Genomic DNA, 25,581 nt, shown 5'->3' with positions numbered 1-25,581 from the left:
TAGTACAATCCTCTATCCATACAAATAACATAGATTCTACCGTTTAATTTCCGTCCGAACTCATCCAGCAAAGTGCATGAGAAATGGTCTCTTTTGTGAGTTTTGACTTGTAAAATATGTCCTACCTCAAGAGGCAGTTTTATACTTTTTTTTTTTTTTTAGTACATGGACTCCCTTTATATATTAGGTAATTGGGAATGAGTATACATATACCGGCAATAATGATTGAACCCACGACCACTCCATTGAGAAGTCAAGCTCTTAACTATTCTATTAACCTTTCATTGGTCAGTTTTATACTTTTATCTTTCGGAACACTTTACACTGGCCTTCCTCAATTTGTGTTTTCCTTTTCCAACCAATTGTAAAACCGGTCGGTTCGATTGATCCACTCTCCGGTCGAGGTCAAAGAATTCCCTGAAGTTTTAGCTTTAATGACAATATGGGCATTTAAGTAAATAGACATATAGACATGTATCATGTATGTACCAAAAATACTTCTCTGATGCCTTTTCCTCGTTCATGAGTGGAGTATACGATGAACGGTGGGAAGCCCTCGATCTGGAGACAAGGATGGGGAGAGATGCTGTTTCCACCGTCAAAGATGAACTGAGAATCAGAATTCTCTCTCTCTCTCTCTCTCGCTCCCAAATCCCAATCCCCATGGACTCTGAGCTTTTCGGCTGCAGGAAATGCCGAAATGGAGATCAGCTTATGAAGCAGAAATTTTAGGTTTTAGTGATTTCCAAGGGTGTTGCAGACAGAGAAGAGGTCGAAAGTCGAAACTGGTGCAGTTAAATGGAGGATATAGAGGACCTGTTGGTTGGGAGTGAAGGAGGAGCCCCACCTGGTTTCCGCTTACCAGTGATGGCCGTGGGATTGAAGCCCAAGAGGAAGACCCCTCAACTCCAAAGCCGCTTATCCACTCCCTCACCTAAAATTCCAGGCACCCAGGTCCCCCAGTTCTTTCTATGCATCCTCGATGGGTTTTATGTGTTTTAGTTTCCTGGCTTTTGTCTTTTGATTTTTTTGTAAATAGCGTTTATGTTTATATATGTTTCTCGTCTCTCTGATTTTGCAGACTATTTACATGAAGACATTTGGGTGTTCGCATAATCAGGTAAGTCTCTTCTTTTCCTTTCTTTTCTTTTCTTTTCTTTTTTTCATCTTCTTCATGTAGGTTTGTTATTCCTTCGTTTCGTATCAAACCAGAGGTCACACGAAGAGAATAATACATGCAGTTAAGATTGTTTTTGGTCCCACTGATTTTCAATTGCCATTAACCGCAAGACAGAAACAGAGGCTAAATAAAATATATCACCATTTTCAATGGAAGTATAGTCACTTGTTTTTAAATATTGTGTTACATGACTCTCTGGAGATTTCAAATCTATGGAGTCATAATTTATAAAATTAATTGTTTGGTTAACCGAATATGTGGAATGATATCTGTGGATTCATCTGTGATTTTTGTGAATGCGCAAATGTTTAGCGCTTTTATGGTAGGGATGAAATCTTTGGATTTCACCCCCTACCCATAAATCTATACATTCGCTTTTTTAGTGTAAAAAGATGAATCTCTAGATTTCATGAATTCAGAGATTTTCACAACCAAACGGGTATAAATCTCACATTTATGAATCCAGAGATTTCAAATATCTAGATTCATGTAACCAAACAGGCCCTTAGGAAGTCTAGTTTTCAAACTATGAACGGAATGGGGTGTGGGTTGTTATACAATTTGCTGTATCCTAATGAAGAGCTAAGAAGTAGGAAATTCCGAGAACGCAATGGGACATTCTTAGATGAATCCCAATGCTAGAATGGGAAGCAAAACTATTTGCACTTTATAAGGTTTTGTTAGGATCTTATGAAGCAAAGAAAAGATCAGAGACGTCAACATAGCCAGCTATTGTTGTCTAGTCTCTAGTTTTCAACTTTCAACAGGAAGTATGTCTCCGAAAAATAACTTTTAGTGGCAGCACTGTTGTCAAAGCCTGCCTAGGCGGCAAACAGTTTTTCAACCGCTTTGTTTTGAACCGCTTAATTGACGCATTTGGTTTTTTTGCCTAAGTGCTACCGCTTTATTACCTTGTGCACCTTGTTGTCTCCTAGATGCTAAAGTAGCCATTTTTTTGACATTTTGTACATAATATTTTTTTTCTTAACTTTTTTTTTAAAATCAAAATTTATTTGACAAAACCGTATTTAAATTTAATAGCTTGGTCATTTCGGAATTGATGCCCAAATTGCAAAGGAACTTTGAGGCCTAACGTGACATAGGACATCTACAAGCCCCAGGGACCCGTGCTCATCGGCAATAGAATGTGAAGCATGAACCATACTCAACATCGAGAATCAATGAATCATTAAATGGACAATGACTTGGAAATCAGAATAATGAGATCTATTAATTTATCATGTTGACTTTGTTAGTAGATAGTCTTTGTTATGATGCTTGATGAGATGGACTTATGTTTGTGTTCATTTTTTGGATAATTTTTCATAATTATGATTCTTGAATGCTTTCTTTTTTGGATGAATGTGACTATTGAATGTTTGTTTAGCTTATTATAGAAAGTAGTTGTATAGAAAAATTTTGACCCAATTGCTTTGGTCACCTTATTGCTGCATAGGTGTTGCTTTGTCGCCTAATTGCCTAGGCAGAGCCCCAATCGCTTTGGTTGCCTTGCCACCTTGACAACCTTGAGTGGTAGAGCCTATTTGAAATCTCTTTGCCAATTTTTATGTTATCTATTACTTAAGATTTAAGCATATTTTGAAATGGGACGTTAAGGAAAAGACGTCAGTCTTATGATGGAGGCCTTGGTGAGTGACAATTTTATGTCGAGCAAAACTAAGCACTTTGTTTTTCTTTTCAAGTTCTATATGATCATTTCTTTGTGCTTATATTACCACTCTTTTTGGTTTTGGACCTTCCAAATCATTCCTGCAGGAGATCCGAGCCGATTTTTTTTTTGATCCTTCGATAAAAAGATTCATTCTCTTCATAAAAAAATAGGAGGTAGAACCAATAAAATCTGTAAAATTTAAGGTGCCATCAAGCTCAACCGGCATGGATAATGACATGTTCTTGAAGTGTCTTGGAATCAACTCATGCTTGCATAGTAAAATCATTGAGTTGTGTGGCTGCTTGGCTTGTGATTGTCTGTTCTCGCCTCCCCTCTCTCCCCAGTTTTTTCCTGTGTTCTGATTTGGCTTGATCTTGCTTCTCATCTTCACCTGCAAACTGATTCTCTCCCATCAGGTTTAAATCTCTCGTTTGGCCTCCTGCTTTTCTTTCGTATTCCGTCTTTATTTCCTTCCCCTTGAGTTAATCTCTGCATTCCCTTTCTTCCATAGTAAATTGTATGGTTCATTATATAGCTGGATTTAAAGGCTGTCCTATTGGGTAACCATACTTTGACCCAATGAAATAGCCTCTCAGCAAAAATTGTTGGGGGTAAGGCTGTTTAGAAAATTGCATCTTGGACTCTGCTCGCGCCGAAGCTTTGTCACTAGCTTCGCGCTTTTTTTTTTTGATGAATGGCTTCGCACATTTATACTTCTACACGGTGATCTTGTACCAAAAGCTATTCGATCCAACTGGAAACCTTAATAGCGCTGTGACAGGCAATGGTTCATTCAGCTTCCTCAAGTTTCTTATCCGAGGCCACTTCTTTGTATTAGTTTTTGTAGAGTTTCTTGGTTAACAAGGTCATGCTTCCAGTTTAACTTGGAAGTTTCTGTTGGCCCCTCTATTTGTGTGTTGATGTTAGCATGTACGCTAGATGTGGACCATTAACATACTAGGAGACTGGCCATAATGGGTGTAATGAGAGTAATTCTTCCACCAACCTAATTTTAGTTCCTTTCAACCCACAATTCTCTACTTAATTTTTAATTGTCAATTTTGAAAACTCAAATTCCTGCTAGTGCCTCTCTAATTTGGCATTGGTGGGGTTGTATGCCTTAAATTTTAACTTTAGCATACTTTGAGACTAGCCATAGTGGATGAGATCAGGAGTGATTCTATCATCCTAATTTTAGTTGTTCTTAGTTGACAATTCTCTTTTTAGTTTTTCATGAACTAGTCCCAAAATGTCTTGTGACTTAAATTTGGAATATTAACCTACTGCAAGACTTAAACTCAATCTAGATGTTTTTTTTTTGGGGTGGGGGGGGGGGATAGATTGTGACTAATGAATCTGCTCGTCTTTGCTAAAATTCAAAGCTAGCAAGACATGTGATAGTGTGATTTTATAGTGGTTTGATTCAACTAATTTGCGTCAACTCTTTCTAAATCTTAGAAGGTCTCACCCGTATGTGTACTTTTAGTACAGTGGGTGGGACACAACACCTTCTCTCACAATCTTCATCTAGGCAAAGGCACCTTTACAAAATCGTGGATTTTTGCGCAAGAATACCTTACAAAATCTTTGCTTCTAGGCAAGAGTAACCAACTATAAAGAACAATTGAAGTAAATAAAAAGCAATCACTTACTAATAATTCAGGGGTGGACTTCCCTTTGTATGAAATTAATGCAATGAATGATCAGCCTCAACTCTCCAAGCTCTACCTGAAGATCTCTACCTTCTTTGACGAAAGGGAATGAATCTCTAAAGGGATTTGGATATTAGCGAGGCTAAAAGGCTTTAGTGATGGCATGATAGTGAGGGCTTTTTGCTCCTTGGTTTGTGCTCCAAAGTGTTAGAATGACCTCTATTCATAGGCAAAAGGTTGGGTGAAATGGTTCCCAACGTATATAAAGTGGTCTTATATTTTAATCTCACAGTTGACCTTGGGCATCTCATTGTCGATGGCTCAATATAGCTGTTGTAGACTAGCCGTTGCAAACCAGCTGTCTCTCGTAGTTGATTGATGGTCGAGCGACCATAACCATCAACCATGGGCTAGTCAGGTCTAACGGTTGGCCATGAGGCTCTCACGGTTCGTACAATTAGCTTTTTGGAATTGTGATAGTCAATAAAGCTTACTTAGCTCACAGTTGACCGATGAATAGACCGTTGGCTTTTTTTAGGGCTTCCTAAAAATAATTTAAAGGATCTTTTTCTATCCCCAAGGACTGACTGAATGGTCCTCTTTGCCCATATGATTGGTTTCTTAAAATCTCTAACTTGAACTATGCATGCTTTTACATGTGCCACTTTCCTCATCTGTATTCATGGTCTTCAAGACGGGTCTTTTCGTCATTCTTGAGTCTTGAGCTTGTATTTGCATGTAGGGATGTCCAATCCTTAGTCTTCCACTCCTTGACTCCTCAAGATCACCCTTTTTGTAATGCTCGGACTACTTACCATGCAATGTATACTCTTTGCTTGAATGTTTGGCTTTTGCATATGAATGTCTATCTTAAACATGCAAGTGGATCGTTAGTTCACAATTATATGTGTTAGTGAATTAGTGATCATCAAAACATTTCAAAGGTAGTTGGGTCAATTCCTGAACGGTCTTCCCAAGGGTAGTTTGGTCAATTCCCTAGCAAGACTGACCACAGTGCATGTAATGAGAGTGATTCTCCTACCAATCTTACTTTTTTTTTCTTTTCTACCCAACAATTTTCTTCTTAACTTTTCAGTATCAATTCTTAGTATTCCTTTTTAGATGTGATTCTTAAAGAAGACCGAAGTATCTTTTTGGTGATGATTTTTATGTACATGAAAAAACAAGAATCTCAAATCCCTCTTCTAGATTTACATGGAGCAGACTGTTTTCCCTCAAATGATTTTGCCTGTTTGTCATTTGAAATTTTCTATAAGATGCATCTGATGCTCTTTTGCCTCTAAAATTACTATGCTATTATCAGCAGATCAGAGATCTGCAACTAAACTTTTCTCCCACTTCAGTTAATGTTCCTAAGTGCTTGCTTAGATATCATATTAGATGGTATCAAGACTGTGGTGAAGAGTAAGAGGGATAGCAGAAGCGATTATATGTAAACTATTGAAAAGTTTTATTTTCCTTGAACAATAAGTAATGGATGTAGATCTAAGCATTTGTGTTTACTTTTGATTAACCATTGGTATTTAAATATTCTGATTAGTTGAAAATTCTCATTTGATTTTGTTACAGATAAAAGAGTAATGTAGTTCTGTATTTGAATGATCAAAGCAGTAGCCAAAAAGAATCTTTCACAGGGAATAAATTTCAGGTTTGACAGACTATGTATGAAACAAAATTCAGATATGAAAGAAGGCTGAAAACTAGAGGGATATTACAAAGGAAAATAACATTATATAGGGGCAGAATTAGGGACCACATTTGAGTTAGTCTGAAGTGTAGATTTCTCGTATGCAATGCGGAGAGATACCGTGAGACTTGATATCAAGTAGATCACAGATCTAAGGGTTAAACGTAACAGAAACTGGTGTCTAATAGGCTTGTTAATAGAAGAAGAAAGTGAGGCAATGACATTGAGGAATCAACAAACGATAATACCAAGAAAGTAACACGTGGGCTTCACACCGCAAGGTGGATTAATTGGATTGAATACCAACCTACCTTGATCAAATGTAAGGTTTCTTCATAGAGAAGAAGAACTAACAAAGCAACTTTGATTTCAATATGATGAGTGCCTTTTATATACTACCCTTTATATAGCCACTCTATAAGACATAAGCATTAAATATGCCATCCAATTATTAGCTTACACCCACCTAATGATGACTCAACTATTATCTAACTCTTGACAAAGGAAAACTCTTTTAACAATGAGTTTTTTGTACAACCCATTTTATTGACTTTCTCAAGAACTAGACTTGGCTTACGTCTAGCCCCTAAGATTATAATATGTGAGCTGACTTAAACCCACTAAAACAATCCTAGCCCATGAAAGCCATGTGCTGATTTGGATCGTATCCTTTGGCCATTAATGGGCCTGACCATTGGGCTTTTTCTTTCTAGTACTAGTATATGTCTTCAGTTCTCCATCAAAGAGTTTATGCAAGTCTGAGAAATAAGAAAATAAACAATGTCAACTACGGTTTTGCGTGATGAATTATTTTTGTGTATCAACATTGTGCTTCAAGGAGTCATTCCCTCCTTCCAAGTGGAAAAATGATTTGTCTTTTCTCTAGCTTTATGCTTATTTAGGTTTAACATGTCTACCAAGCTATGTTTTTTCTGGATATAACTTGTCTGCCATTTCAGGAATCTACCAATCTACGCTTATTGTGGGATGAATTATCTTTACGTATCAAAATTGTGCTTGAAGTAGTCATTCCCTCCTACCAAGTGAAAAAAATGATGTATTTTCTTTAGCTTTTATGCTTATTTGAGTTTAGCATGTCAACCAAGCTACGTGTTTTCGGGATATAACTTGCCATTTCACGAATCTACCCTAGACAGTTTTCACTATGGTGAATTAATCAGTTGACATTATATGGTTGTATTACAGAGTGACAGTGAGTACATGGCTGGTCAGCTTTCTGCTTTTGGATATACTGTGAGCGACAACCCTGATGAGGCAGACCTTTGGCTGATAAATACGTAAGAATGGTCCTTCATGTTTTAGTAGTGCATTTTTTTCTCAAACTGCTCTTTTCTGTTCTCTCTTTTTCCCCCCCCCCCTTATTTTTTAGTGTTGGTTTTTTTTTTTTTTTTTTTTTTTTGGGGGGGGGGGGGGGTGGGGGTGCAATGGTTACCATCATTGTGGTTTTTGAAACAGTAGAAAAACTATTGTAAAGGAGGTAATTTTGATGTTTGGCTGTTGAAACCCTAAGAAATCAGCATTTGAGTGCAATTGGCAGGACTGGCTGTACCTGCCAAACAACAACAGCTCACCCTTATGCATGCTAAATAGGGTTGGCTACGTGTATCTTTTTCCTCTCGAGTCAGCTTTGTTCAAGGTCATACTTGGTGCAATACTAGACTATGTGTCTTGCTTTACCATTTCTCCTAGAGTCATTTTGGATCTGCCCTTGGTAATGCAAAATTGTACTTCCATGAGCAAAAGAGTACCAAACGAAAACTGAATTTCTGGATAATATAAACTAGATTAGAGAAAACTATTACAACTCACGTTCAATTTATCAGATGAAACTGAAACTCAGGTCGATTTCAATAGGGGGTACATTTCATTCACTGAAAACCTGAACTCAATCCAATGGTCTGTTCAGAAACTAAATGCTAAGCCTAGTGGAACAAGAGGTGAAAATAGTAAATTCACGACTCAATATAAATCAGAGTACTTAAAACATACAAACAATAATTTTTGTCAGTGAGCATAGGGTTTGGTTTTCGGGTGTTGAATAGTAAAAATATGAAGGAATCTAGGGTTTCTAATGGTCAGAATGGAATGTAGCCTGGACTGAGCATGGAAAAAATTCGAGGGAAATTCAAGTTTCGACCTTGTGAAAATGGAAAATTCCATGGAAACTTGGGACTTTTTGCTGTAAGTTTCGACAAGTTTTAGGAGGTATTTTGGGGTGGGACTGAATATAAGCTAACATTACATCAGTGTAGATTTTTTTGACAAATACACTATAAACTTACTATTGAAGTACTCAACATTCAATGTATAACTTCTGAGTTCAAAACATCAAATACAAAGTAACTGACAATAAAAGGAAAGTATTACGCAGTGCCAAGAGGAGTGTCTCGGTGGATCCATCCTATGAGCCGAGTAGTACTGTGCTTGTAATATCCTCTCCTCTGACCAACGAACATAGACATCCTATGACATGTTATGCCCATGGTTGTCGAGGTAATCAACAATTGCAACTCTACAAGTCTCGTCATCAACCTACTTGAGATAACTAGTCTGAGGGAATACACAATTTGGATAGGGAAGTCCTGATGGAGGGGGTATTGGTCGTGGTATTTGGGGGAACATGAAAGAAAGAAAAAAATCGAAAATTTGGGGAACCACAACCAATACCCTCTCCATCAAGACTTTTCCATCCAAATTGTGTATTCCCTCAGACTGGTTATCTTAAGCATGTTGATGACCAGACTTATAGAGCTACAGTTGTTGATTACCTTGATAACTATAGGCATAACATGCCATGAGATGTCTATGTTCGTTGGTCGGAGGAGAGAGACACAGTAGTACTCGGCTCATGGGATGGATCCACTGAAGCACTCCTTTTGGCATTGAGTTATACTTTCCTTTTATAGTCAGTTACTTTGTATTTGATGTTTTGAACTTAGAAGTTGCCTATTGAGTTAAGTTTATAGTGTATTTGTTGGAAAATTCTACATTGATGTTATGTACTTTGAATGAAATATCTACATTGATTTTTATATCAAAATGAATGTGCCAATGTATTATTTAAAGCCTAATTAGCTTATATGCAAAGTCCTAACCCAAAATACCCCCTAAAACCTATCAAAGCTTACAGGAAAAGGTCCCAGGTTTTCATGAAATTTTCCATTTTCACAAGGTCGAAACTTGAGTTTCTCTCGAATTTTTTCTCATGAACCAGCTGGTCCAGCCAGGTCGAACTAGGTTTTGATCTAGTTCAGGGAAATTTCCTAGTTTCGCATGGTTTGGTTGAGTTTTCCCAAGTTTTGAGGGAAACCTGGGACTTTTTTTCGTTCCCCTATAGTTTCAAATTTCGTGCGAAATTTCCCAGGTTAATTTCGTGCAAAATTTCCCAGGTTTAGCGCAAATTTTGCTCCATCGGACTTAGTTCTCCTTGGGCTTTGTGGGAGCTCTGATCTGAATATGGTAGTATTTTGATGGTTCGATTTTCTGTGTAGGTTATAGGGTCTATGGATGATTTTTAGGGATGGAGGATACATGAGGAATTAAAAGTTTAGAGGATTAGAAGAAGAAGAATTGGGTTTGGGAATGATTTGACTTATTGTTCTTGAAATCTTCTTGAGCAGAAGCTTGAATGATTTAAGTTTTGAGGATGTTCTTGGGAGGAAGAAGTGGAAGTCAGGTTTGGGATATCAATCCCATATGCATTGTTCAACAGCATGAAAAAGTCTTCAGTAAAACTTATATTCTTTACTGAAATCATTTCTAATTGATGGGATATGCATTACATATAGACTTGAGAACGGATTGGATTCGGCTCGGATACACCACCATCTTTATCTGAATCCGACAAGCAAAATCGCTATTTGAATCTGATCTGATATCTGGTGGAAATTTATAGAATATATCGAAATTCGAATAAGAACTTTTTCGGATATCTGAAAATTATCCGATCTGATAACCTATCTCATTACTGATTGCTGATTGTCATTTTTTGATTTCCTATTTCCGGTTGCTGATTACCAAATTCTGAATCTGATTATCTGAAACAAAATGTTTAATCTAATGGTTTTTCCATAGTTTGGCTATTTGGCTATGGATAATTAATGGGGTTTAGGGTTCAACCTATTAATTAAGATTAACCGGTTCAGACTTTGGTGAATGTCAAAATGTCACTTTGTGAGATCCTGTTTAAAATTTAAACACTATATTTTTTTAAACAAAAAGAAAAAACATTTTACCCTACCGGATAAAATTTTAACCGGATATTATCTGATCCGATAAGCAATTATCCTTATTTGAATCCGGTTGCTTATCCAACAAATACAGATATTTTCCGATAAGAAAATTTTCAAATTCAGATACCCTCAAACAAATACAAATACGAATATGAATACAGAGGCCGATTTTGACTATCCATTTACATGTCTAATTGCATATACGTAGACTTTCTAAAATTTCTTACTTGACTCATTAAAGGAGATCTAGTTACTCTAAAAGGCTAATAAAGTAAATAAAACCAAAACTGAATTATATTAGATGATGATAGTCATAATCTAACTACTAATGCTGTTTACTAACATGACACCTAGTTTAGTGTTCTGTCAATTTCTAGATCTGTATGCTTATTCTACATCTGCTAGACATGAGAACAGTTAGCTTCGTTACTCCTCTGGTTTAGTTCTTGCTGAGGCTTTGTTTTGATTTCTGATACTGCTGGTCAATTGCTTCAACTCTTTTTATTTTTAGGCTTTCAGTTTTCCCAGTGACAGTAGGATTCCTCAGAAGATTACTATTTCGGTATCAGAATCTGTTCAAACATTGCGCACCTATTCTGACGACTTTATTAACCCTTGAACTGTAGTTCCAGCCTTATATGGTTTCCAATTCTTTTACCGTTATTCCCTGTGATCTGTTTATTTTTCTGTTCTTCTGTAATTCTTTCTGCCGGAAGTTTAGAAATCCATTCAGAACTGAATGAGATGTATTTCTTAAGTTCATGTCTGAGGCTTGGGCCTCTACATTTATATACAAGGTTGAAGATTTTGGTGCTGAGTCTGCTGACCAAGGTTTTGACCAATCATAAATTGAAATCTGGTCAAAACTGGTCACACCGTTGAAACTGCATTGGTTGAAATTGGTCATAACCTTGTATTTATTTCTTAAGTTCATGTCTGAGGCTTCGGCCACTACATTTATATACAAGGTTGAAGATTCGGGGCTGACCAAGGTTTTGACCAACCATAAACTGAAATTTGGTCTAAACTGGTCAACACCATTGAAGTTATTGGAACTACCGAAACTGGGTTGTTTGGAATTGGTCATAACTTTGTATTTATTGGTCAAAACTATTGGAATTTTGAAATATTGTACAACCCTGTCAAAGCCAGGGTTTTTTTTTCCCCAGAGTAAAAAGCCATCTCATCTTGGCTTTCATATTGCAGGTTTCAACTGATAGTTAGTTTCCATATTTTCTGTATAGATTTCAAAAATTGACTGTTTAACAGTCCTAAACTGACCTGCCTGCCCTGAACCACTACTCGGAATAGTCAAAACTGACTAGCATTGACACACCTACTCAAACTAGGAACCGGAAAATATAAGTATAGAACAATGAGTTTGAAAGAAAACTGATTTCAAATGTTCTCTAGCGCTTGACTTTTAGCTGACTTCTGACATAAAATGAGTCGATGAGAACTTATTTCACATTCCAAATGTTCTCTCTGGGGCTTGACTTTTAGCTACCGTCTGACATTAAAAGAAAAAAAAGACTCTGACTAGGTAATCCTACTTGACTAATCTCATCATCCTAACTTCTACCCATATTTCAGGCCATGAAGTGACATATTACAGTGGAAACTTTTACTCGAAATCCCCAACATTTATGTAATCTACCCAAGGCTATTTCTGTCAGCTTCCAATCCAAAAGTCTAGCCTCAGCTTGGCAGGATGGGAGTGAAGGTCGCCCTTGTTCCGAGAAAAGGTTATTCGCTATTGGCTCACCCAGCTGAAAAACAGATGCGCACACGCCCCCCACTGAATCGAATGGCTAACGTTCTTGAATATGAAGTCACTTAGCCGAGCCGAGGCCCCTTGATTATTAAACAATGCGGTTATTGAATAACTTAGTCGAAGAAAGTGAGATTTTGGTTACGAAATATCTTAGTTGGTTGAAGGTAAGTGAAAGAGTTCAACTAACCTTAGCCGTTCTACAAAGGGGAAAAGCCCCTTGATTATTAAACAATGTGGTTACAGAGTCACTTAGCCGTCTACAAAACCTCCCGTTTTCTTGGGAACACTGAAATCCCATTCCTGCCAATGTGGGATCCTAATGCTTCCTCTCATGTTTAGGTGGATCAGACCAATGCCAAATGAGCTAAGATCACAGTGGGAAGTTCGGAACCTACATCAGCATTGGAAGCTTGCCCAGATACCATGTTAGTTTCCAACCAAAATGCTAGTCTATTTGGTGGAGACTCACGGGTGTTTGAAGCCTCAGAAATCCTTTAGCCAAAGAACCTATAATAAAATAAGCCCGTTTTGTGATTTACCTGCATCACAAGTACTTATATATTCTATCCTCTTAGTCTTTGGGCGATGTGATCTGGGACTGCTAGATTTATTGGGGCAGCACATGTGATAGGATGCAATGATTACTTGGTTTTTAAGGGATACAGATGTAAATATGTCATAAACAGAGAAACTATCATACCATCGTATCATACTATCTTATCGTACTACTATATAAAAGTACAAACTCAGGTTTTGGTATACTCTTTCAGTAGACCAAATTACCCTTATTCTGAAAAATTACATCTTTTTTAAGAGGATCACTTCCCATAGTTCACCATTCAAATACCCCTATGTTGCTAACCCTCAACAGACACATCCCTTAGTCTTTTGGTAACGAGGAAATGCAGCATTTCAGCCGGCTAAACAAACTCTTTCACTAGGCCAAAATACGAGGCGTATCCTCACTAGTTACAAGAGACCTCCCTCCCAAAATCCACATCTCTTAGTTACTTAGAGTAAAACATCCATATTGCCCCCACTAGATATAACTTTTCCTACCATTTCCTCAAAAGCTACATCTTTCCAAAAACTTGTATCTCTGGCTGACGGACGCCCCTCTCTTCTATAAATACTATTCACAACCATCAAACCTCCTAATCCACCGTCACTGAATCCAAGGTAATAGAATCAAATGTAGGGATGTCAACAAATCGAATTTGCTCGAGTATGGTAATACCCGAATCCAAATTCGATTATTAAACACTTTATCTGAATTTGAATCCGATATCCGTCGGATATGTATATTTATAAGTTATAACTGAATTTGAATTTGTTTAGTTAATCGGATTTTCGGATAATATCTGATCTGAATTCAAAGCAATCGGATTGATAAAAATATTCGAATGTAGTTCAAATATCCGACATTTGAATAGAGTAAATATTGATAGTTTAATGTAATAAATTACAATTAATGAAGTGATAATGATTTATTCCCCAAAATTAAACTTTAATTGGATATGGATAGTATCCGTTAAATATCTAATCGAATTGGATAATATCTGACTTAAAATTGGCATATCTGAATTCGTATCCAATTATTAATCGAATCATCCGAATTCTAATCCAAATTCGGATGCTCTTAAGCAGATACAAATACAAATCAAATTCAAATTTTCAACTCTGCGTTTACATCCCTAATCAAATGAGTGCTGGTTTATAAAATTATTCATTTTGAATTTTATTTACTAATCTGTATTTTCCCTTTTTACCATTTGGAAATGTTCTTCCATCTCCTTCTCTACTCATCTTCTCACTCCAGAACAAGAGTATTCGGTAAATTGAACCCCAAAAAAAAGAGTAATTCGTAGAAGTGAGACAAAAAGTAAAATTAGGTGAGATAAAAATAAATGTTAAATCAATAAAAATAGAATGCGGCATCTGCTTAAATGAATGGTTGATTTTTATGGGGTAAAATTAGATGTAGATGGCTCTTCTCTTGGTAATTTAGGGAGAGGTGGACCTTGTTGTCTTTTTTTGAAATTCATGTGGTTGTGTGGTTGCCTCTTTTGGTGAGTATTGGTGCATGGACACTCTAAAAGGCAGATGTTTAGGCCCTGATGAATGGTATTCTTAATGATCCTAGAAGGTTGTGTGTTTGCTTTTCTTTCTCTCTCTCTCTCTTTTTTTCTTCTTCTCTCTTGGATGAATGGTTGTGTTTGCTTCTTTGAATTGAATGTGATTCCATAGCCATGGCATTGCATGCTGACTCTGTTCCGTGGTTTCTGCAACAAGGTACTGTATCTCATTTAGGTGTCAATTTGGCTTCTGCCCCTGATATCCTCTGACCCTTGATCTTTTTGAGTTGAGGCCCAGCCTGGCTCACATCGTTCCAACAGCCGGGATTGTCAACCTCCCTCAGTATAAGATCTTCTGCACTCTGCAGTAACTGGAGTTCTTACACCTTAGGCCAACTTCAATTCACTAATCCAGGTTCATCTCGTGTGGTTATTGTGGACTCATGGGTTTATCTTTCCTGAAATTCATGCTTTGTTTTAGAAAAGCTAATCCAATCAAGGATTTCCTGCCCAAAAATGCTGCAGCCAGTGCTTCGTTCATGGATATGGTGTTTCCTCCATCAATTAGGAGTTATTGATCGATGTCTAAAAAAGCCCTAGATTTTGTAGTGTGGATGGTTAAGTTCAGTGGCATGGCCCATCCCTCTACCGGTGGCATTGCCGAAGGTGGGGGAGGGCTTGTGCAGTTTGGTTTTTTATTTTCTCTTTGGGAAATCCTAGCAGGGTTTGTACTTCCTCACTATTTTCCCATCTTCTTTTAATACAAATGATCATCTAGCCCCCACCTCGCACCCCCATCCGAGGAAAAAAAAGAAAAAAGAAAAAAGAAGTCAAGTGATAATACTTTAAGTCTAGAATCTCAAGTTTCAAGCTTTATCCTATATTTGCTCATGCCATTTTCATCTTAATGTACTTTCTTCCGACACAGATGCAGGGTAAAATCTCCTTCCCAGTCTTTGATTGATACGAAAATTCAAGTGATAATACTATTAAGTCTAGAATTTCAAGTTTTCAAGCTTTATTTTGTATTTTCTCTCATATCATTGTCATCTTAATGAACATTCTTCCAACACAGATGCACAGTAAAATCTCCTAGCCAGTCTGCCATGGATACACTGATATCAAAGTGCAAAAGTGCAAAAAAGCCCCTGGTGGTGGCTGGATGTGTGCCTCAGGGGAGTCGAGATTTGAAGGAGCTTGAAGGGGTTAGTATAGTTGGGGTACAACAAATTGATCGTGTAGTTGAAGTAGTGGAAGAGACCCTAAAAGGCCATGAAGTCCGGCTTTTGACTCGGAAGACTTTGCCGGCACTTGATCTTCCAAAGGCATGACATATAAATCTCCTGCAGTTTACACATTTATCCACATCAATATTTGTGTTCTTCTCTTATACTTTCACCTTTACTTTTTATTTTATTTTTCATATTGTTTTGATGTTATGTATATTTTATTTATTAAAAAGAGTAATTTTTTTGATTCTTCTGACAGGTGAGAAAGAACAAGTTTATTGAGATTCTTCCAATTAATGTTGGTTGTTTAGGTGCTTGCACATATTGCAAGACGAAACATGCTCGTGGACATTTAGGTAGCTACACAGTGGACAGCCTTGTAAGTACCATTACATTTACTCTATGATAATTAGTTTCAACTGTGTAGTCATCATTCAAAGCTTCATGTGCAGGTAGACCGTGTACGAACTGTTATATTGGAGGGGGTGAAGGAGATATGGTTAAGCAGTGAAGATACTGGAGCATATGGTATTTAATGATGATTTTTGTTACTGTTGTTATTTACAGGCTTCCAGTGACAACAGTATGTAGAGGCATTGCTTCTCTTCCTCTATCTTTGGTGCCGGAGATCCTATTTATATGTTGACATTGCTACATTGAATGATTAGAAGTTTCAGGATTTCTTAATCTGTTTACTTTAAATGGTTTCTTGGTTCAAGAGCTCCCAGATATGAGTGACTGCTCAACCTTTACTGCTGATCTTATGTTGTATTACCAGCATCTGTTGCTTTTAGTTTTTCTTTTCATGTAGGGACAATTACCTGATTTTTCCACTATGCTGCTTAGATCGTTACAACTTTCTTGAGCATAACAATTGATAAAGTCAAAATTTTCTGATGTTATATTTTTGTCTCTGTACTAGCTTCTCCTCTTAACTATATAGCTAACAGACAAGTGCTGTATGTATTTAATCTTGTCTAACTCCCCAATTTGGATGATCTTACAGGTCGTGATATTGGTAGTAATCTTCCAATTTTACTGAATGCTATTGTTGCGGAACTTCCACCTGATAGAAGCACAATGCTTCGGATTGGGATGACTAATCCTCCTTTTATTCTTGAACACTTGAAAGAAATTGCCAAAATTCTTTGTCACCCATGTGTATATTCATTTTTACATGTACCTGTCCAATCTGGCAGCGACTCTGTTTTAAGTGTAAGTGGAAATCATATGATTATCTTGCTTTGAATGCATTTAGTCTGGCCATATTTGATCCATGGTTGTCAAAGCGTTTGCCTAGGTGGCAAGGGCAGTTTTTCAACCGCCTTGTTTTGAACCGCTTAATTGACGTGCTGTTTTTTTTTACCACTTTGTCTAGGCACTACCGATTTGCCACCTAGACACTAAAGCCGCCCTTTTTTGACATTTTGTACAAGATTTTTTTCTTCTTAATTTAAAATTTTCAAATCAAAATTTATTCTACAAAATCATATATAAATTTAATAGTTAGTCATTTCGGAATCGAGGCCCAAATTGCAAAGGAACCCCCGTGTCTGTTGGCAACAGAATGTGAACCATGAGCCATACTCAACATCAAGTATCAATGAATTATTGAATGGGCAATGACTTGGAAATTGGAATAATGAGATATATTTTTTTAAATGAATGTGATTATTGAATGTTTGTTTAGCTTATCATAGAAAGTAGTTGTAGTGAAAAGTAATCTAAAAGTAGATGTATTTAAAAATTTTTACCCAACCGCTTTGGTTGTCTTATTGCCACCGCTTTGTCACCTAATCGTCTAGGCGGAGCCCCACCCGCCTTGGTCGCCTTGACAACCAATTTGATCCATGGGTGTAGGATGCTGATGGTACGGTTGCATGCTCATTTTCTTGTTTATCTATTACCAGGCAATGAATCGGGAATACACTGTGGGTGAATTCAGAACAGTGGTAAATACTCTTTCTCAGCTTGTACCAGGGATGCAGATTGCAACAGATATCATATGTGGATTCCCTGGTTAGTGTCCATAACTCAAGCTTTTTTTGCCTGCCACATGAAACGGTTACATTTTCAACTTTGTGCTTGAGTTTAAACATGTACTCCTTGCTTGTACAAATATTTCTTCTGAATACCTAAATTTCTACCAGTTGATTAGAAGCTCATGGCTATTGCATTCCCAGCACTAAATATGATTCTCATGTCTTGGCTTCACAGGTGAAACGGATGAAGATTTTGGCCAAACAGTCAGCCTGATTACTGAATACAAGTTCCCTCAAGTTCATATTTCCCAGTTCTATCCCAGGCCTGGTTAGTTTCCTTTGGCTTTTATTTTTTTTCTCCTAGTTTAAATCAACTCATTGATGTGTTATATAGCTTCATTTGCCTGCAATTGCCATTCCCTTTTTCTACTGCAGATTCTTGCCACGGAAAAAGTAATCATTTTTCTAAATTACTCTTTTATCTGGTCTTCTGTTCCTCCTAAGCACCCGAGTAATCTGCATACACGTCGTTACATGTATATGTATGACATATTGTTAACGAACCTAACGTTGTCGTGACAGTAAGAGAAAGGTTGATGTAGGAGATCTAAAGAACAAATCCTGTGGCAATGGCCTAAAATGAAATCTATAGGCCGTAAAGAAAAGCATTTGATAGTTAGAAGAAGAAGAAGAAAAAAGAGAAAGGGGATGGGGGGGATTTTTAGGGAAGGGAAATAGAAGTAACGAATTCTTGTTTGGGTGAAGTGGTTGAGTAAACAGTGTGTAGAAAATGTCACTGATGGGACTCTAGATATTTGGCTGCATTGCGTTTCTTGGTTGACCTAATGTTGTTGTTTATACCACTTGTTCTTTTTATCAATATTGTTATTTACCATCAAGAAAACAAAGGAGCAAAGTTCAGTTCTTGAACAAAAAATAGATACACCATAAGATGGTAGTATATCCAACTTGTTGGTATGAAAATTAATAGGCATTGACACACCAAATGAATAAAAAAAATCTAAAAATCTACTGTAGTTTAGTACAGAAAAAAAAAGATTTTATGCTTAGTTTATAAAATTACATTTGTACATGATAATAAATTAGCAGTTGCAATATAAGGTATTGTATTGTTTCTCCATTCTGGAGAACTGGGCCTGAAACCAATGCCTGCTACTGTGAAGAGAGATGAAAATAGTAGAATCCAACCTATGGGATTTAGTGTCTCATGTCCTCCCGTATTTATAAAAGATCAAAGCGGAGTAGAACTCCCAAATCTCCACACCTGATTACAATCAAGGACCGCAGTCTTGGTTTCGAGACCGATTTCAACCATCCAAGAATCAGAGATATGGGGGTTTTGATCGAATGGAACTCTTCCCCAAGTTTTGATAAGTTTTGACAAATTTCCAGCATTTATCCCCAAGTTTTGACAAATGAGTTGTTGATTTAGGTGAAACAGAGGTGGAAATCACAAAATCCAGCCAAAAAGTGGTTTGAGGGTAGAAACTCAAAGGGCAAAACCTGGCGGAAGCTGTCAAAACCTGCAAAATCTTGCAGGTTTCGACTGGTTCGGTGGAAATTTTGACCATTTCAGTTGAAACCTGGTACTTTTTCAATTCCACCCAGGTTTTCTCTCTTTTTTCCAAAATCCTAAATTTCGTTGGTTTCGACCGAAATTTGTACCATGGTTCCCTCTAAAGTCTGAGTCCCTAACCCTTCTAAACTTCCTGCACTTCATCTTCTTCATCAAAATTCTGCAATTCATCTTTAACCTCCAGACCTAAACTTTAGGTCAACATAAACCCTCAGCCACAGTCCCAAGCTACTTAGGATTAGCTTCTCCTACACCTACTCTACTTCCCCTTCCAAATCCTATCCGTAGTTGACTTCCTAATTGTCCCATGCTGAGTAGGAAACCTCCAACTAAACGTATACCCATTAGGATCAATTCTGAAATTACAGAATATCAACAGCCCCATTCACAACTTAACCAAAACCCTAAGCCCCTAGTTTCTAAACCCTAACTGTTAAATCCATATCTGAAATTGTCATTACAATAAGGTTTCAAGTTTAAAACCCTCAGCTCCTTAACCCAAGCCTGGCCGAATTCTTCTTCGCCTTTACCTAACGCTTATGAACCCTAAAACCATCCAAACATCCCATAATATTATACTTACTTGCTGGAAGATCCTGGGCAGCCCCCCTAATTTTAAGGAAATCATAAAGAAGGGCGAACCCTAGAATTGGGTTACAGATCAACAACCTTTACCATTGCATCAAGGTCTGCCTTCTACTTTTGCTTTATAGTATAGTTCATGGATATTATAATTTTACCTCCAAGTAATTAAACTGCTCTTGATTAAAAAAAGGGAAATTCTCGAATAAGTGGGATTGGTCAAATGATTTTGATTTTTAGCTGAGACATTTTGTGTTCAGTAAAGTGCAGAACCAGGAAAACAGGTATGAAGTTAGCAAGGTTCCTGCCACTCTAGGTTCTGGGCAGGCTCATAATGTAAACAGCCTTACCCCTACTTTCATAATGAGGCTGTTCCCGAACTTAAACCTATGTCCACTTGGTCACAATGGAGCAACCTTATGCAAAGCTTGCTTTCTAACAAATTCAAGGTTGGTTAAAGTCTGATTTATCTTAAGGGAATTATGTTCTAGTCACTCCTTGTATGATGTGCATGAATGCTATCTAAGATAGCTCTGGATGAAAATAAGTTTTTAGACATTAAAACAAAAATGTCATTAGATCATTTTTTTTAATTGTTAGTTATGCTTTGGTATAATCATTTGAAAATTTTCACCCATCATGATGGTTCAAATTTCGACCAAGATGGGCTAAAATTTTGGGTAAAATCTCGGTTCCCTGGGAAACCAAGACAAAACTGTGGTTAGTTTTAAAAGTCTCCTGCTTTGCACCCTTTGTTCCCAAGTTTGATTGAATTCTCAATCGCCGATTGGCTCGCTACCCTTACTAATAATGGGGCTTGTTAGAGCCGGAGTTTGCTTGCAGCTAACCTAAAGTGCTGCTTCCATCAACTCTTTTTTTTTTTTCTTTTTCTTTCTTTGAGCCTCTCTTTGTATACTATACGCAACGAAAAGCTGGATACCCGAATAAATTATCAACTCTTTCACCCGCCGAATAAGAAGAAGGTGCCGCCTTATGTATGGACTTGTTGGGGGCAGAGGTACTTTTTTCCTTGGGCTGAGGGTGGAAGAGCTAGCCTTCTTGCTAGCTTTGAAAGATAGTCAAGACCAGTAAGATAGGTAAAGTAAGGGGCAAGAGCTAGAACTGATGGCTGTGAGGGAATAATAAAAGAAAGGACTTGAAATCTGAAATCAAAAAGATATTCCTTATCCTTACTCTTTATTCTTTTTTCTATTGAAGAGATTCCTTTTGAGCCCTTATGTTATCAAAATGGAATTGGAATTGCTGAGAACAGATTTCAACATGTCTTGACAATATTTCAGAAATTTTGGTAGTTTCAACTAATATTTTCATATTTTGGAATTTTCGGTAGTTTCAAGCAATAAATGCCGAGTCATCGCCAATTTCAACCAACTCAATCTCAGCAGTTCGAACAAGTTTCAACGAGTTTTGGTGGTTTTGACCAGTTTCAATTTTCCATTTAGAATTTTTTTTTGTTGGCTATTTTTGTTGGATTGAAATAAATGGTATTTGCTTATTCATGAATAATCTCATGAGTAAATGAAAGTATAAATATCATCATTGTCATGGCATCTTAAATGAAGGCGTCGCCTAGGGGACAAAGTGACACTAGACATCTAGGCGCCGCCACTAAAGTGCCTGGCTGCCTAGGCGGCGACACCTTGACAACAATTATAAATATAAAAATATTTACTTAAGTAATATCTGTCACAAGTTACTTCAGTACTTGGTTTGATGCCAATAAACTTGCACTAAGGTGACATTCACCTCAATCTTAAAAGAACTGCATGATAGCCAGGTGATGACTTGACAACTGTTGATGTGCTAAACCCTTCATATGAATCTGTGTTGTTTGATAGCGATAGTGGCTTTGCTTTTTGCAATCTAACCAAAACGGTGACTGGATATGAATACCCTAGCAAGAAGGTGGAAATGAAATTGGCCCCTATTACACTTTATTTGGTTCAGCCCAACTTGCAGCCTCTAATTGAAATTTTACTGTGACATGCACACCAAGACTGAATGATGTGAGCAGAGAGACCCCCCTTGGCTGAACTCTAAATGGGGCCCACTAGATGGCTCCAAGTAGCCCCCTTGAGCTGGCCCAACCCCCTAGTAGGGATATGTAGGCATTTTTAGCCTTCTTTTATTGCTGGAATTATTTCCAGCTCTACTTCTAGAGTTTGAATTGGTTTTATTTCTTATATTGAGTTTGTTTTGAGTCATTAGTCCAACACATGTCAATTAGAGTTCTACTTCAATAGGATTTAGCATGTGCTAATTAGAGTTTTAAGTTATGTAAAGTTTTATTTCAGCATGTATCTTTGGTGTCCCTTAGATCTTATATTTTGGTCAGTTGAGATTGAATCATGTGGGGGATCCTAATCTATAAAGGAATCCCACTTAGAGTTAAGGTCTTTTAGTGGGCTATACATAAGCCTACTATTTCTTTGTAAACTTAAGTCTGATTGAATAAAAAAAAATAAAGTTTGTGTGAGACATAGGGTCGTGGTTCTGTTTGGGAGGGCCAGGGCAGATTTTTGAAGAGTTCTTCATCAACAATCAGCAATCAATTTCAAGTTCCAGCAGCCATTAATAAATTCCAGCACTTTCTTCAAGCCTCCATTTTCTTCAAGAATTACACCAGACTAGAAGTACAGTAGACCCTCATCCCCTTCCTACCCTCCCAACACCCATTGAACCCCTCCCCCATCTGCGCAAGACGATAATCCCCTCCCCTTCTCCACCTCACCCCACCCCTAGCATCTGCAAGTCTCCCCACTTCTTCTCCTTCCCTGCAATAGCAGCAAACCCCACCCCTCTGCCAATTGCTCTTCACCAGCCTCTGAGCCTCCCTTTTCCTCCCACTAGGATCGCACCTACCTCTAGGCATTAGTACTACTGTTGTTTACCTTAACAAATCCTGTTTCCCTAAGTCTGAAATTTCCTGCATTTCCATCTTCTTCAACAGAAAATTCTGCAATTCTTCTTCTACTTCTAAAACCTAAGCCCTAATCCAACTTAGTCCCTCTCCTAAACTCTAAACCCTTGGGAAGAGTTCTGAAATTACAAAACAGCAGTAATAATCCCTTCTCCCACCTAGCCGAAGCCCTTAAACTCGATGTTTCTGTCCTTTCTTGTTAAAAATCAGATCTGGAATGCGTGATTCAGCAAGGTTTCAGGTGCTAAAACTCACCCTATACAGCCTATATAGTTCGTTCTCTTTGCTGGAAAATCCTGGGCATTCCTTAGTTTTAGGGAAATTCTACTACAACCCTAACCCTAAAACGGGGTTTACATCACTGAATCTCCACAAAGGAGAAGAACAAAATAAACTTCTTTTTTCTAACCCTGTACAAGTGCTGTACCCAACTCTTGCCTAACATTTACTTCTAAATCACAACTATAGCAACTGAAAGCCTAACATATTAGATACCTTGATTTTGTTAAGTAGGTTGGTTGAAGAGATTCTACAAGTAGAAAATGAAGAGGAAGTTGTTTGGGTTTTGAAGATTAAGATTATAGTATAAAGGCTCTCAGCATATATATCTACATGGTATCTTCTACTGAAAGCCTAATTTATTGAATGCTTAATTTTGTTGAATTGATTGATTAGATTCTACTGATATTGAATAGTATATTAGAAGGCACATCTTTATTTTAGTGCCTTCTTTGGAGGGTGAAAAATGTTACTGGGTACCAAAACCAAAGTAATGTTTTCATGTCTCCGACACAATATTGGGTAACAGAAACTCTCCGATAGCAAAGTAATTTGTTTGTAGCAAATTGTGAGAGGGCATTTTGAAGATAGAGATTTTATAGAAGGGTGCAACTCTCACCGTATGCTTGTTCGATACAATCCTTTAAAATGAAACCCGAATTGTTTAAGAGTAGCATTTTCTGTGGCGGCTGTGTGGCTCCCGTCTGTGCACGGGTCAATACAACATACGCAGGAGCATTATGGGAGGCAGGGTTTTCACCTTTTATGGGGGTGGGAGATCATTTTGGTCCCGACTATGTTTTGGATTGGGTGGTACCCCACCCCCCAAAAAAAAAGTAAAAAGATGCTAGGAGCTTTTATTTCGTGTTTCCCAGGAAAAATCAAACCATTAAATGGTACCAGAGTGATGCTCAGGTTCCTTTGTCAATAATCCACACTAAAGGGAGGTGATTGAGCTTTTTCTACCAATATATTGTACCAAACCTTGATTTATTCATTGCTTTGGTTCTGTAAAATGGAAATATTGATTAGATCCTTTCTAGTAATAAATTATACATTTGAAACTTATGTTGTTGTTAATAATATTGCTACTGGCTAATGTAGTTAATTCAATTGGCATTATTTTATTGTGGATCCAGGCACTCCTGCTGCAAGGATGAAAAAAGTTCCTAGTAATGTAGTTAAGAAGCGGAGTCGTGAATTAACTTCTGTTTTTGAATCATTCTCTCCTTATCAAGGAATGGAAGGGCAAGTGGAGAAGATATGGATTACTGAAATTGCCACTGACGGAGTTCACTTGGTAAGACAACTGCTTAAATTGGAACTCATGGCCTACAGGTTCTAGGTTAACTTTTATGCTGCAATATTATCTTTTGTTTTTCCTGCTCATTTGCGTAGCCCATCCAAAATAGTAACCAGAAATGACTTTCTGGTTTCTTTTGCTGAATTTGGCCAAACATGCCTTGGTTTACACATCAGTTGGGTGAAAAAGATGTGTTAGTTTACAGATTAGGGCAAGAAGCTTGTACATGTTGACTCATGGTGTTTATGGTGCAATGATTTAAGTTGATTCTAGTTTTACCAGCTTTTCAGGGCGCCAATTTTGTTCTTACCCATTGTGTGGGCTCTGTATTGTTTGATCTTTTCCTCTAATCTTTCCCCTTCTCTTTTCCCTGTTGTGGTTTAAGGTTGGCCATACCAAGGGATATGTGCAGGTGCTTGTTGCTGCTTCTGAAAGCATGCTGGGGACTTCAACTGATGTGAAGATCACATCTGTTGGAAGATGGTCAGTGTTTGCTGAGGTTATTCATACTCCTGATCATCTGAAAGTGGACACTAAGTCCATTGGGACCAAAACCTTCCCCATTGAATGTCTTTCTAGCTTGGATTTAGAGGAGACTTGTTCTTGCGCTGTGCAAAGCTGTGAAAAACAAGATAGTTTGTGCAAAAGCAGTATCCAAAAGGAACAAACTTGGCTGGAAGATCACAACAAAAGAAATGTCATCGGATGGTTCCTGAGGAGGCGAAAAGTCCATGGAGCAGAAAAGACAAAGGGACACCTCTTTGAATCAAAGGAAAAGCAACAGACGCAGGGTAGAAGCATTGGCAACTTGGGTTTTACTGACTGGGCTCTACTAGGTGGGATATTTATTAGTTCCCTTACAATTGTAACTGTACTGTTACTTCTGAGTTCCCAGACATTATCGTCATAGTGAAGAGTACGTTGAGTGTATTATAACATCATTAACCCAGTCAATTTTGAGTTGGATTACTGACAGGAATCCGCAATTTTGAATTTATTGGAGCAATAATACCGAGTTATTTATATTTTCTTTTTCTTTTTTTTATTTTATTTTTATTTCTGTGGATCTGAATCCGTGCTGTTGCTGTTATTTAATTGGTAGTTATTGGACCCCTTGGATGTATATAGGGTTTTTTTGGGTTGTGAACATCTCAATCTACTTTGTTTCTTGGATCTCTATTACCATATGTCCATTTTTCTATGGTTGGAGTGTTATCTTGTGATGGGAAGAACTCATCGAAACCCCAGTTGATACCAATTCCAATATGAACTGCTACTGTGAGTGATTTTCCAGGCACTGTTTTATGTTTGTATTAATCAGTAGATTGATTTTATTTCTTTCTACTGCTATGGA

At 37.5% G+C, this 25,581-nt stretch overlaps 1 protein-coding gene across 1 annotated transcript; it reads left to right on the top strand.

Moving 5' to 3' along the window:
* The first annotated feature begins 598 nt into the window (after positions 1–598).
* On the top strand, positions 599–25,581 carry LOC149018288 (Methylthiotransferase). The gene is made up of 11 exons (XM_089152589.1): positions 599–954; positions 1,082–1,120; positions 7,419–7,510; positions 15,390–15,639; positions 15,803–15,922; positions 15,996–16,071; positions 16,550–16,758; positions 17,454–17,562; positions 17,761–17,853; positions 24,064–24,224; positions 24,613–25,581. Exons 1-11 carry the CDS (start codon positions 799–801, stop codon positions 25,135–25,137), a joined length of 1,830 nt encoding a protein of 609 aa, XP_089008715.1. The 5' UTR covers positions 599–798; the 3' UTR covers positions 25,138–25,581.

This window comes from Hakea prostrata, chromosome 4 (assembly GCF_041222555.1).
Source record: "Hakea prostrata isolate BN-2017 chromosome 4, UWA_Hpros_2, whole genome shotgun sequence".
In the NCBI taxonomy this organism is placed as follows: domain Eukaryota; kingdom Viridiplantae; phylum Streptophyta; class Magnoliopsida; order Proteales; family Proteaceae; genus Hakea; species Hakea prostrata.
Note: the sequence above shows the minus strand (reverse complement) of the source record. Positions and strands in the feature narration are given on the sequence as shown.

Bases quoted from the DNA above. Each gene is read 5' to 3' on its own strand.
- LOC149018288 (XM_089152589.1), top strand. From the start codon at position 799: ATGGAGGATATAGAGGACCTGTTGGTTGGGAGTGAAGGAGGAGCCCCA. The intron at 16,072-16,549 runs GTATTTAATGAT...ATGATCTTACAG, and splicing joins TGAAGATACTGGAGCATATG to GTCGTGATATTGGTAGTAAT. The intron at 17,563-17,760 runs GTTAGTGTCCAT...TTGGCTTCACAG, and splicing joins TATCATATGTGGATTCCCTG to GTGAAACGGATGAAGATTTT.